The sequence below is a fragment of the Schistocerca americana genome, chromosome 3 (assembly GCF_021461395.2).
Source record: "Schistocerca americana isolate TAMUIC-IGC-003095 chromosome 3, iqSchAmer2.1, whole genome shotgun sequence".
In the NCBI taxonomy this organism is placed as follows: Eukaryota; Metazoa; Arthropoda; class Insecta; order Orthoptera; family Acrididae; genus Schistocerca; species Schistocerca americana.
This window is the reverse complement of record NC_060121.1, coordinates 243,451,381-243,466,207: the sequence shown is the minus strand read 5'-3', so window position 1 is coordinate 243,466,207 and position 14,827 is coordinate 243,451,381. Positions and strand designations below refer to the sequence as shown.

At 46.9% G+C, this 14,827-nt stretch overlaps 1 protein-coding gene across 1 annotated transcript in view; it reads right to left on the bottom strand.

Moving 5' to 3' along the window:
• Window positions 1-14,827, bottom strand: part of LOC124605683 — a 121,482-nt gene that overhangs the window by 16,960 nt on the left and 89,695 nt on the right. The window contains exon 4 of the mRNA XM_047137539.1: window positions 11,007-11,367. Coding sequence (XP_046993495.1) covers window positions 11,007-11,367 — 361 coding nt within the window. The remainder of the gene's footprint in view (window positions 1-11,006; window positions 11,368-14,827) is intronic.

Below are 14,827 nucleotides of genomic sequence, written 5' to 3'. Positions count from 1 at the left end.
GGGTCTGACACACCGGTGTCAATGTGTTCTTTTTTCCATTTCCAGGAGTGTATAAAAGGGCAATACATTGGCGGAGCTGTCATTTGTACTCAGGTGATTCATGTGAAAAGGTTTCCCACGTGATTATCACCGCAGGACGGGAATTAATATGGACTTTGAACGTGGAATCGTAGTCGTAGCTAGACGCATGGGACTGCATCTCGGAAATCGTTAGAAAATTCAATATCCCGAGATCCAAAGTGTCAAGAGTGTGCCGAGAATACCCAACTTCAGGCATTACATCTCACCACAGAAAACACAGTGGCCGACGGCCTTCACTTAACGACCGACAAAAATGGTTCAAATGGCTCTGAGCACTATGGGAACTTCTGAGGTCATCAGTCCCCTAGAACTTAGAACTACTTAAACCTAACTAACCTAAGGACATCACACACATCCATGCCCGAGGCAGGATTCGAACCTGCGAACGTAGCTGTCGCGCGGTTCCAGACGGTAGTGCCTAGAACCGCTCGGCCACCCCGGCTGGCTAACGACCGACAGCAACGGCGTTTGCGTAGATTTTCAGTGCCAACAGACATGCAATACTGCGTGAAAGAACCGCAGAAATCAATGTGGGACGTATGACGAACGTATCCGTTAGGACAGCGCGCCGAAATTTGCCGTTAATGGGCTGTGGCAGCAGACGACAAACGCGAATGCCTCTGCTAAAAGCGCGACGCCGCCTGCACTGCCTCCCCTGGGTTCGTGAGCACATCGTGTTGAGGCTAGACGACTGGAAAACCGTGGCCTGGTCAGATGAGTTCCGATTTCAGTTGGTAAGAACTGATGGTAGGGTTCGAGTGTGGCGCAAACCCCAAGAGGCCGTGGATCCAAGTTGTCAACCAGGCACTGTGCAAGCGGGTGATGGCTTCATAATGGTGTGCGCTGTGTTTACATGTAATGGACTGGGTCTCGTGGTCCAACTGAACCCATCATTCATTGGAAAGGTTATGTTCGGCTATATGGAGACCATTTGGAAACATTTATCAACTTCATATTCCAAAACATGTCACCAGGTCACAACTGTTGGAACTTGGTGTAAAGAAAATTCTGGACAATTCGAGCGATTGACTTGGTCACACAGATCATCCGACATGAATCCCATCGAACAAGTATGAAACATAATCGAGAAGTCGCTTAGTGCACAAAACCTTGCACCAGTAACACTTTCGCAATTATGGACGGCTGTAGAGGTAGCATGGCTCAATATTTCTGCAGTGGACTTCCAACGAGTTGAGTCCATAGTACATCGAGTTGTTGCATTATGCCGGGAAAAAAGAGGTCTGACACGATATTAGGAGGTATACCATGTCTAATGTCTACGTACAGTAGAGGAACAGCTCTGAGTTACTGATCATATCATAATGACAACGCATCTGGTCATAAAGCAACATCTGTGAGGCAATGGTTTGTGGAGAATAACATTCCTGAAATGAAGTGGCCTGTTCAAATTACCATTCTGAACCCAATCCAACACCTTTGGTATGAATTAGAACGTCGACTTTCATCCACAGCCCAGCGTCCAACATCACTACCTTCTCTGGTTTCGGCTCCTGAGGAAGACTGGGCTGCCATTACTCCACAAACATCCAGACACGTCGTTCAAGTGCCCCCAACAGAGTTCAATCCATCATAAAGGCAAAAGATGGACATATAAAATATTTATTTCCACTGAAAGCTGTCCAGATACGTTTGATCCGATACTTTAAGACAGAAAGAGTACGAAAATTTATGCGTAAGTGGCGGCTGAGAGGCAGATTCATTGAAATTACAATAATATTTATCCACAAAGAAGGTTGTTTACAAAGGGCCAGCTCTTTCGATTAATAATTTTTGTTTCAGTGGGGGGATCCATAACGAGCTGGGTTAACGGTAGAGGCACAGAAAATTCGAAAAAGGACACTTTTCCTCGTCACGTTGTTACTTAAACAACGTTAGAACGGCACAGAAATGATCAACCAGTAGGAAACGCTGTAGGAAAAACACTGTGAGCCACATCAAAGTTTAACGTTAAAAATAGCGAGCCTCTCGTTTCGAGACGAGTCAAGAGACGCAGTCACGTCACGTACTGACCATGACGATAAAGTTAGAGGAATTCTGTCTTAGAGACAGGTGCAGCAACAGCCATTCATTCCGTTCACCATACGCGAATGAACCAGTGCAGCGGTAGAATGATACTGTTTACACCACGTTGCTGTTGGCAGAGTGTAGATCCCCCGCCGAGAAGTGATTCAGAAAGTGAAGTAATCAAACGGCCACCAAACAGCTGCAGAGGCCCCAAAAGAGTAAATACGAGGGCAGTTCAATAAGTAATGCAACACATTTTTTTTCTGAAACAGGGGTTGTTTTATTCAGCATTGAAATACACCAGGTTATTCCCCAATCTTTTAGCTACACAACACTATTTTTCAACGTAATCTCCATTCAATGCTACGGCCTTACGCCACCTTGAAATGAGGGCCTGTATGCCTGCACGGTACCATTCCACTGGTCGATGTCGGAGCCAACGTCGTACTGCATCAATAACTTCATCATCCGTGTAGTGCTTCCCACGGATTGCGTCCTTCATTGGGCCAAACATATGGAAATCCGACGGTGCGAGATTGGGGCTGTAGGGTGCATGAGGAAGAACAGTCCACTGAAGTTTTGTGAGCTCCTCTCGGGTGCGAAGACTTGTGTGAAGTCTTGCATTGTCATGAAGAAGGAGAAGTTCGTTCAGATTTTTGTCCCTACGAACACGCTGAAGTCGTTTCTTCAATTTCTGAAGAGTAGCACAATACACTTCAGAGTTGATCGTTTGACCATGGGGAAGGACATCGAACAGAATAACCCTTTCAGCGTCCCAGAAGACTGTAACCATGACTTTACCGGCTGAGGGTATGGCTTTAAACTTTTTCTTGGTAGGGGAGTGGGTGTGGCGCCACTCCATTGATTGCCGTTTTGGTTCAGGTTCGAAGTGATGAACCCATGTTTCATCGCCTGTAACAATCTTTGACAAGAAATTGTCACCCTCAGCCACATGACGAGCAAGCAATTCCGCACAGATGGTTCTCCTTTGCTCTTTATGGTGTTCGGTTAGACAACGAGGGACCCAGCGGGAAAAAACCTTTGAATATCCCAACTGGTGAACAATTGTGACAGCACTACCAACAGAGATGTCAAGTTGAGCACTGAGTTGTTTGATGGTGATCCGTCGATCATCTCGAACGAGTGTGTTCCCACGCTCCGCCATTGCAGGAGTCACAGCTGTGCACGGCCGGCCCGCACGCGGGAGATCAGTCAATCTTGCTTGACCTTGCGGCGATGATGACACACGCTTTGGCCAACGACTCACCGTGCTTTTGTCCACTGCCACATCACCGTAGACATTCTGCAAGCGCCTATGAATATCTGAGGTGCCCTGGTTTTCCGCCAAAAGAAACTCGATCACTGCCCGTTGTTTGCAACGCACATCCGTTACAGACGCCATTTTAACAGCTCCGTACAGCGCTGCCACCTGTCGGAAGTCAATGAAACTATACGAGACGAAGCGGGAATGTTTGAAAATATTCCACAAGAAATTTCCGGTTTTTTCAACCAAAATTGGCCGAGAAAAAAAATGTGTTGCATTACTTATTGAACTGCCCTCGTATTTGCTCCGGGGAGACTCCTTGGTGAGCGTATCCTTTTAAAGCCGTGGACGCACAACACCCGTTCATTTACGCGTGTGAAGCACACCGTTACGCACTACGGTGGTTTTCGCCTCAAGTTCAGTATTCGACTTATATGCAATTACGACTCTCACTCTGCTTTGATCTATGGATATCTCGGTTCGCAACTTGTCATATGAAACACGCATTCATCCACTGTGGGGGTTATTCACTGGGCTGGCTAGACCAACATTCTAGTGCTAGGTCAATAACTGCCATCCGAGGACTGGAACTTCCCTTACTATCGGGAATACAAGCGTGTGGGATGCTCCCAGACTTGCATTCACGATCTGGAAAAAGCTTCCTGCCATCACCTTCCCCATCGCCAAAGCACTGTGTCGACTACTGTCAACGGCGTTTTCGTGCCAACGTCGTAGCCCCCTGTCATCTTCACAGTCTTCGTACCGCCTTTCTCACCATCTTTCATCTCGTCAGTTCTCACTCCGTCCTCATCTCCGTCGTCTTCATCGCCCTCTAGCACTTTCAGTCAGTCATTTATTAGCTCGTATTTCACACCACCTTGATCAATATGGGTGTTCCAGCACCCAACACTTTCGCGGTCGCCTATACTCACCTGAATCGAAATCCCACTCCCACAACCACATACATATTTATCCACTAGTCATTCTCCCAAATGTTTGTTTCCACATCTCCCACTTTCCCAACAACTGGGATGTCCCTTACCTCCCCTCCCCTCGCTCCTCTTCGGATGTTCAATATAAAATGAAAATTAAAACATGTGCAGCCGTCTCTTCTGTATTTAACTTATTTACGCAACCAGTTTGGGTGTTCCATTACAGGTCCCTTGACCAACGTAAAATGCGAGGAATCCAATATCGTGTGCAATCACGAGCCAATATTAAGCAACCGGCGTCTGTAGATCTTTGGTTTACATGACACTACCCCCTTCGTTCATCAAGCAATATCCTGAGTCTTCAGTTGATGAATGAAAGGATACTGTGTTGTAAACCAGAGATTTACGCGCACTGGTTATTTAATATTTCTTTTTGTTAAGATTGTACATGAGATTAAATTCCTCCCAAATTACGGTGGTCAAGGGACCTAAATATCGTGGGATCAAACACTGGAACTAGTTCCATCAATAAATTAAATGCAATAAAGAGGGGTCCAGGTGTTTCAATGTTCATTTCTCCTTTTCATTCACCACAGCCTCAGCTACATAAACTTCGCCATCAGCACCCCCTACCACACCAGCCTTATCTCAGATTGCCCTCCAGGTAAACCACTCCGCTACAAGTTCCAAGCAACAGATCGACTCACTTCCTTGTAAACATCATCCAAAGGGACCAAAATAGTGAAGAAATCATCTGTAACACTCTCATAGATTTTAAATCAATCAACCCCGGAATCTCACTCCTAACCATAGACACAGGAAAACACAAGCTCTCATATATAAATTGTCATGCTCCAACCGAAGAAAGCAATGACATCAATAAAGACATTTTCTATGAGGAACTAGAAACGGTTTTAGACAATGTGCCAAGTGAACATTACAAAATCATCCTTGGAGATTTTAATGCGAAAATAGGGAAAGAAGCAGCCTGCACGGGGATCATCGGGAGGGTCAGTTTACATGATCTGAGCAGCGATAACGGCACTAGGCTGGTTAGCTTTGCGAATGCAAAAGGCTTGTTTGTAAGTAGTACTGATTTCGACAGGAAGAGAATATATAAAGGAACCTGGGTGTCTCCGAATGGGAAGACAGTGAACCAAATTCACCACCTAATTGTAGAGACGAGAATAAAGAAGTGGATATAAAATGTCAAAACGGCAACAGGTGCGGAATGTGGATCAGACCACTTCCTTGTCATGGAAAGGATGAAAACAATACGGAGAGCCAGGAAGTACAAAAGAATGCAAAGAGTCATTTGATGTGACCTGGAGAGCCTGATTAAAGATAACATAAGAAGAACTTTCAAGGTAGCACTGACAAATCGTTTTGAGGCTTTGAATGAAGGCGAAGGAGATACTGTGGTAGCTCAGAGGCGACTGCAGAGACCATTAAAGAAACAGCCAAGAAGTAATCCCAAAGCGAACTAAGGGAAAAAGAGTGTGTTTCGATGAGGAGTGTGAGGAAGCTATCAGGGAGAGACAACGGGCTAGACACTGTGGATACAAAGTAATATGCAGGAAGAAGAAAAATCAAAGTTCGAAGAAATACAATGGCAGACACAAGCCACATTGAGGAAAGTAAAGAGGAAATATGTGAAAAGCACCATGAAGGAAGCTCAATAAGCCTTTCATGGAAATATGTATAAAGAACTTTGAGCTTTGCTGGGAAGCCAGCGGTGGAGAGAAGAAGTCTTCAGTTTTGAGCTCCCAAGTTTGACAGTCGCTCAGTATCAGCTTTTGTTGGCACAGATGGACTTGCTGTCCTTGCTCTCAGGAGATTTTATAGTTAGAACGGTTAGGCACTGTACTGGCGAACTTATACGATTCTGTACTTCGCCTACGGGTAAGGTGCCGTCGTTGAGTACGCAGCGTTCAGTGATTGAGAGCACTTCTGTGTATACTCACGTAGAGACGTTATCTGAATTCCGTCCTGGTGACTGGGAGTTCGCGTTTCTTGTCTGTATAGCACAGAGAGGAAAAGACAATATTAGATCATACTAGTCAGAGGAGCACCTTCTGCCGTCCTACCGTTCGAAATACACTCCTGGAAATGGAAAAAAGAACACATTGACACCGGTGTGTCAGACCCACCATACTTGCTCCGGACACTGCGAGAGGGCTGTACAAGCAATGATCACACGCACGGCACAGCGGACACACCAGGAACCGCGGTGTTGGCCGTCGAATGGCGCTAGCTGCGCAGCATTTGTGCACCGCCGCCGTCAGTGTCAGCCAGTTTGCCGTGGCATACGGAGCTCCATCGCAGTCTTTAACACTGGTAGCATGCCGCGACAGCGTGGACGTGAACCGTATGTGCAGTTGACGGACTTTGAGCGAGGGCGTATAGTGGGCATGCGGGAGGCCGGGTGGACGTACCGCCGAATTGCTCAACACGTGGGGCGTGAGGTCTCCACAGTACATCGATGTTGTCACCAGTGGTCGGCGGAAGGTGCACGTGCCCGTCGACCTGGGACCGGACCGCAGCGACGCACGGATGCACGCCAAGACCGTAGGATCCTACGCAGTGCCGTAGGGGACCGCACCGCCACTTCCCAGCAAATTAGGGACACTGTTGCTCCTGGGGTATCGGCGAGGACCATTCGCAACCGTCTCCATGAAGCTGGGCTACGGTCCCGCACACCGTTAGGCCGTCTTCCGCTCACGCCCCAACATCGTGCAGCCCGCCTACAGTGGTGTCGCGACAGGGGTGAATGGAGGGACGAATGGAGACGTGTCGTCTTCAGCGATGAGAGTCGCTTCTGCCTTGGTGCCAATGATGGTCGTATGCGTGTTTGGCGCCGTGCAGGTGAGCGCCACAATCAGGACTGCATACGACCGAGGCACACAGGGCCAACACCCGGCATCATGGTGTGGGGAGCGATCTCCTACACTGGCCGTACACCACTCACTGGTGATCGTCGAGGGGACACTGAATAGTGCACGGTACATCCAAACCGTCATCGAACCCATCGTTCTACCATTCCTAGACCGGCAAGGGAACTTGCTGTTCCAACAGGACAATGCACGTCCGCATGTATCCCGTGCCACCCAACGTGCTCTAGAAGGTGTACGTCAACTACCTTGGCCAGCAAGATCTCCGGATCTGTCCCCCATTGAGCATGTTTGGGACTGGATGAAGCGTCGTCTCACGCGGTCTGCACGTCCAGCACGAACGCTGGTCCAACTGAGGCGCCAGGTGGAAATGGCATGGCAAGCCGTTCCACAGGACTACATCCAGCATCTCTACGATCGTCTCCATGGGAGAATAGCAGCCTGCATTGCTGCGAAAGGTGGATATACACTGTACTAGTGCCGACATTGTGCATGCTCTGTTGCCTGTGTCTATGTGCCTGTAGTTCTGTCAGTGTGATCATGTGATGTATCTGACCCCAGGAATGTGTCAATAAAGTTTCCCCTTCATGGGACAATGAATTCACGGTGTTCTTATTTCAATTTCCAGGAGTGTAGTTTACTTTATGACTGGAGTTCTTCCATTGTCGCAGACGTGTACGATAACCATCACTCCGACGCACCGGACGCAGTACATACGGTGATATTGCTATAATATCTAATGCTATTATTACTAGGGCTATAAGGATAAATAGCTGTGATCACGTAAGTTTTATTTCCACTGAGGTTGCACACCACTGTAGATATTCTTTGAAAGTAGTGTCTTCTAATTTTTGGTACATAGATGATGTCAGTCATCTCGCGTTATTTATATTAGATCGCGTAGCCATAAAAAGGGACAAATTTGGACAATTGATCACTAATATTAGTTAGTTAGGAAATTCATTTGTGTCTCTTTATGTCCACTGGACATTGATATATAAACATTTGTAATATATAAAGGGGTTTTAATCTACAATAAATGTACAAGCAGAAACAACCTTTATCATTTTATAGTTGTTACTCCCCTTAAGAATGGTAAAAGTCCAGGAGAGGACGAAATTCCCGCTGAACTTCTCAACGCTGGAGACCTCTGTTTCAAGATCCACAAGCTAATCGAGCAAATTTGGGCAAAACACGAAATACCAGAGGAATGGAAGGTAGCTGTGATATGCTCCATATATAAAAATAAATCAGTATGTGACAACTATAGGAGCATAGCGCTGTTATAAGATCTTCTCCAACTGCCTATTAGAACGAATAAAACCTCTAGCAACAGAGATAATTGCAGAATACCAAGGAGGTTTTCAAGCAGGACGATCAACCACGGACCAGATTTTTGTCTTAAAACAGGTCTGAGAAACAATGTACGAATAGAGATACATCTCCTGTTTGCAGACTTCAAGTAGGTTTACGACAGTATACATAGACCTAGCCTGATTAGAACTATGACAGAGTTTGGTATACCAAAGAAATTGGTCAATCTGGTAGAGGTATGCCTAAAAGACACAAAACCTGAGGTTAAGGTAGGCAATAAAATGACAGAAAGCTTCCCAGTTGTAATAGGATTACGCCAAGAAGATGGGGTATGACCTGTCCTCTTCAGCCTGGCACTTGAGAAGGAAATGCGGGCTTTCAACAAAGAAAACTTCCAGGGCATTCAAACTGGCAATACATTACATATCTGGGCTATGCAGACGACATTGCACCATTAGCATGCACACAAGAAGATCTGAAAATAAGTATACAGACCTTGGAGTTATTGGCAGCCAGGCTCGGTCTACAAAGCAGCTGAAAAGACTGAGTATATGACCATAGGAAGAAAGATTCAAAACTCTCAAGATTTAATTGTATAAACATGTGAAAGAGTTTAAATATCTTGGATCAATTTTTACAGAAGTAAAATCAACCGAAGCAGGGATAAAAGCACGACTGCAGGTGCGAAACAGATGCTATCACTATCTAGACCCTATATTAAAATGTAGAAGTGTCTCTCGACAACTAAAACTACGGTTGTATAAGACATTAATAATGCCAGTAGTATTTTATGTTTCTCAAACCTGGACTACTCGAAAACAAGACCTTAATCGACTGCTTACATTTGAAAGGAAGGTCCTCAGGAAAATATTTGGACCAGTCCGAGATCAGACTACTGGAGATAGGAGAAGACGACATAACACAGAATTAGAAGAGCTGTACAAAGAGCCTAACATCTTGGGAGTGTCCGACCCGATACCTGAGTGGTCAGCGTGACGGATTGCTATCCTACGGGCCCAGGTTCGATTCAGGGCTGGGTCGGGGATTTTGGACTGGGTGTTGTGTTGTCTTCATCATCATTTCATCCCCATCCGGCGCGCAGGTCGCCCAATGTGGCGTCGAATGTAATAAGATCTGCACCAAGGCGGCCGGACCTGCCCCGCAAGGGGCCTCCCGGCCAATGACGCCAAACGCTAATTTCCAACATCTTGGGAGTGATGAGAAGCAAAAGACTGCAATGGGCTGGACATGTAGCTAGAATGGAGGCAACAAGGTGGCCCAAAATTTCAATGGACTGGATCCCGTCAGACAGCAGGCCAGTGGGTAGAAAGTGGTGGATCGGTGGAGTGAGAGAATACTTGTTGCAGCTGGGAGTCTCGGAATACTGGAGACAGATAGCAGAAGACAGAGACGGATGGAGAGCTCTAACTGTCGTGGCCTGGGTCCACTGGGCCTGATCACGTGAACGAATGAATGCTGGTATCAGCGGTCACGTGAACATTCTCATACCCATAAACGAGATTCTGGACGCCCATGCAGCACAAAAGCCCGCCAGGATCACCGTATTGAACAGGCAGCAGTGGCACATCGTACAGCTACCACAGCACAGGAAAGAGGGCTTGAGAGCCCAGACGTGTTAACATGACGAGTAGCGAAACAGTCATCAGCAGTGGGACTACGGGCAAGAACAGCTGTATCTCGTCTTCTTCTCACGCCACAGCTTCGACGTTTCGTCACAGGATCACTTGGAAGATAGAATGGCGCACCGTAGTCTTCAGCGACGAAACTACATTCTGCCTGCACGCAAGTGATAGTCGTTTGCGCGTACGACGTACACCTCGTGAACTCTGTCTCGTAGAGTGCAAAAGTCCATGACACTCAGGCCCCATCCAAGGATTTCTGGTCTGGGATGCGATAAGCCACAACTCTCGTTCACTTCTGGCGTTTCTGGGGGACGTTAACCAGTGTTTGGTACGTGCAAAATGTTGTTAGACACGTTCTTTTGCCGTTCTTCCAACAGGAAGCTGTTGTGCTGTTCTAACACGATAATGCTCATGACACGCTGCTTGTGAAACTCAACGAGCTCTACAAGACGTGCAGCAACTTCCCTGGCCAGCACGATCTCAATCTTGTGTCCCATCGAGCAAATGTGGAATATGATGGGTTGAGAAGTGACTCGCGCGACTCACCAACCAACTCTTCAGAATTACGTGAACAGTTCGAGCTGGCGTGGCATAACGTATCCCAGAATGTTCGCCATCTGTCCGATCGACAGTATGCTAGCACCTGCACTTCCGCCCGTGGAGGCTACATCACGTGCTAATATTGTGTTTTACGTGGATCGATACCTGCTACCTGTAGTGCTATTGATCTGTAAACGTTATCGTTCGATGTACTTCATATGCACTGTTAAAACAATAAATCTTGAGTGAATTGGAAATCTCTAAAAGGGTGTAATAATTTTTATTCTGGAAGTGTATGTATGGCGGTGTAACTCACCTCCAGATCCAGTAACTGCTGCTGTGCGTGGTTGCGCAACACCGATTCGACGGACAGCCAGTTGCCCTCGTTGAATATCTGCCACTGCGGCGCCGCGTTCACGTAGAAGAAGGAGGCGTGCTGCTGCGTGTTGAGGATGAAGTCTGCGGAGGGCGCGAGGTGGCCGCGGCTCAGCGTCGTCTGGGCGAGCAGTTGCCTCGCCTTCTCCTCCGACCCCAGCGTCGTCGATAGAGTCTGCTGGACGGCGGACGGCGAGTACGCGTTGCTAGGAGACACGCCCAGGAACAGCTCTCCCGACTCGCAGCCCTGGGTGAATGTCGGTCGCGGCTGCGTCTGCTGTCGCCGGAACCGCAGCAGCGACCTGAGGACAGTGTTGCCAACTCATTTCCAAACATGTCCCTACACGACATGTGAAAAGTACCTATGTTCACCTTGAAAGTGCCTGTTGTTGTTGTTGTGGTCTTCAGTCCTGAGACTGGTCTGATGCAGCTCTCCATGCTACTCTATCCTGTGCAAGCTTCTTCATCTCCCAGTACCTACTGCAACCTACATCCTTCTGAATCTGCTTAGTGTATTCATCTCTTGGTCTCCCTCTACGATTTTTACCCTCCACGGTGCCCTCCAATGCTAAACTTGTGATCCCTTGATGCCTCAAAACATGTCCTACCAACCGATCCCTTCTTCTAGTCAAGTTGTGCCACAAACTTCTCTTCTCCCCAATCCTACTCAATACCTCCTCATTAGTTACGTGATCTACCCACCTTATCTTCAGCATTCTTCTGTAGTACCACATTTCGAAAGCTTCTATTCTCTTCTTGTCCAAACTAGTTATCGTCCACGTTTCACTTCCATACATGGCTACACTCCATACAAATACTTTCAGAAACGGCTTCCTGACACTTAAATCTATACTCGATGTTAACAAATTTCTCTTCTTGAGAAACGATTTCCTTGCCATTGCCAGTATACATTTTATATCCTCTCTACTTCGACCATCATCAGTTATTTTACTCCCTAAATAGCAAAACTCCTTTACTACATTAAGTGTCTCATTTCCTAATCTAATTCCCTCAGAATCACCCGACTTAATTTGACTACATTCCATTATCCTCGTTTTGCTTTTGTTGATGTTCATCTTATATCCTCCTTTCAAGACACTGTCCATTCCGTTCAACTGCTCTTCCAAGTCCTTTGCTGTCTCTGACAGAATTACAATGTCATCGGCGAACCTCAAAGTTTTTACTTCTTCTCCATGAATTTTAATACCTACTCCGAATTTTTCTTTTGTTTCCTTTACTGCTTGCTCAATATAGAGATTGAATAATATCGGGGAGAGGCTACAACCCTGTCTCACTCCTTTCCCAACCACTGCTTCCCTTTCATGCCCCTCGACTCTTATAAGTGCCATCTGGTTTCTGTACAAATTGTAAATAGCCTTTCGCTCCCTGTATTTTACCCCTGCCACCTTCAGAATTTGAAAGAGAGTATTCCAGTTAACATCGTCAAAAGTTTTCTCTAAGTCTACAAATGCTAGAAACGTAGGTTTGCCTTTTCTTAATCTTTCTTCAAAGATAAGTCGTAAGGTTAGTATTGCCTCACGTGTTCCAACATTTCTACGGAATCCAAACTGATCTTCGCCGAGGTCCGCTTCTACCAGTTTTTCCATTGGTCTGTAAAGAATTCGCGTTAGTATTTTGCAGCTGTGACTTATTAAACTGATAGTTCGGTAATTTTCACATCTGTCAACACCTGCTTTCTTTGGGATTGGAATTATTATATTCTTCTTGAAGTCTGAGGGTATTTCGCCTGTCTCATACATCGTGCTCACCTGAAAGTGCCTGACGGCGCAAAAATCTTGTACAGTTACGACAAAAAAGGATCTAATGACGTACACTGAACAGTCCTGCCGGTCGGAGTGGCCGTGCGGTTCTAGCCGCTACAGTCTGGAGCCGAGCGACCGCTACGGTCGCAGGTTCGAATCCAGTGCGGCTGGTCCCGGCGGAGGTTCGAGTCCTCCCTAGGCATGGGTGTGTGTGTTTGTTCTTAGGATAATATAGGTTAAGTAGCGTGTAAGCTTAGGGACTGATAACCTTAGCAGTTAAGTCCCATAAGATTTCACATACATTATTATATGAGCTTGACAAATGACAGATTGTGATGACCTGGAGGTTTGACACTAGCATTTCGAAAATTGGACGCCTTCTCAGGTGTTTGAGGAGTGCTGTGGTGAGTGTCTTCAACAAGTAGTGAAACCAAGGTGAAATCACGGCCAGACGTAGTGAATTTGGGCGGTCACCCCTCATGATTGTTCTGATTGTGGTGGTAAGTTCCTATGGGACGAAACGGCTGAGGTCATCCGTCCATAGGCTTACACACTACTTAATCTAACTTAAACTGACTTATGCTAAGGACAACACACACACCCATACACGGGGGAGACCTCGAACATCCGACGGGGGAAGCCGCGCAAACCGTGGCATGGGGCGTAGACCGAGCGTCTATCCCGCGCGGCACCCCTCATGACAGATGTCGGACGTCGTCGGCTGGGCAGACTGGTAAGACAGGACAGGTGGCGAACTGTGGCGGAACTAACATCACACTTTAATGCTGGGTAGAATACAAGAGTGTCTCAACACACAGTGCACCCAACAATCCTAACGACGGGCCTCCGCAGCTGACGATCCATGCATGTGCCAATATTGACACCACGACATCGACAACTACGACTGAAAGGGGCATGTGGCCATCGGCATTGGAGGTTGGCTCAGTGACAGAGCGTTGCATAGTCCGATACCTTCTTCATCATGCCGGTGGAAGGGCGCGAATCCGTCGTCTTCCAGGAGAACAGCGTCATGGCACCTGTGCTGTGGGATGGAGACAAGCTGGTGGCGGCTCCATTGTGTTCTGGGGAAGATTCTCATGGGGAACAATGAGTTTAGTGAAGCTCGTGCAAGGCACCATGACGATCGAGGAGTATCATACACTGGTTGCACACCACGTAACCCCTTCTTGACGATCATATCTCTCGTCAGCTGTGGTACTTTTCAATATATGCCATGTCATAAAATAAGGAGTGTGGTGGAGTGGTTCGAGGAGCACAGCAGTGAGTTCCAATTGACGTACTGGACTCCCAACTCGCCAGATCTGAACCCGCTCGAACACATCTGGGATGTGATTGAACACGGCGTCAGAGCTCATCGCCCCGCACTCCGGAATTTAAGGGAATTAGGTGACTTGTGTGTGAAGATGTGGTGTCAGCTCCCTCCAGTGACGTACCAAGGGCTCATTGCTTCCGTGTCACGACCCGTCGCCGCTGTTTACCGCGACTAAGGTGAACATACCGGCTGTTAAGTAGGTGGTCATAATGTACTGGCTGATCAGAGTATGTGATCTGTTGTTGACAAAGATAGTGAACGCTCAACAACTGGGGTCGCGAATCATATTTCTGCAGCTTTGGTGTCCTCTCCGAGCTTAAGATTTGCAGTGCACGTAATAGGTTGATGCACCCACGATGAAAGCACTGAATGTTTATTACATTGTGACACTAGATTTTTGCGCGGATCGCTATTTGCCTGTTTCGAAAGTTCGCTTCTTCCAGCACACAAACTAATGAGCACGATGAATATCCTTGGGATCAACAGTTAACCACCCTTTAAATTGTTCTTCCTTATGTAACACACCGCTAAATTCCTGTTTTCGGCTTTGACTTTCTCTCTTTTGTAACCCTCTTTTCTTTTTCGGTGCTGAATCTATTATAAAACAATACTAATACTATAGTTACGCATCCCAAAAAAAGAAACTATAGAAGCATATGTTAAGGC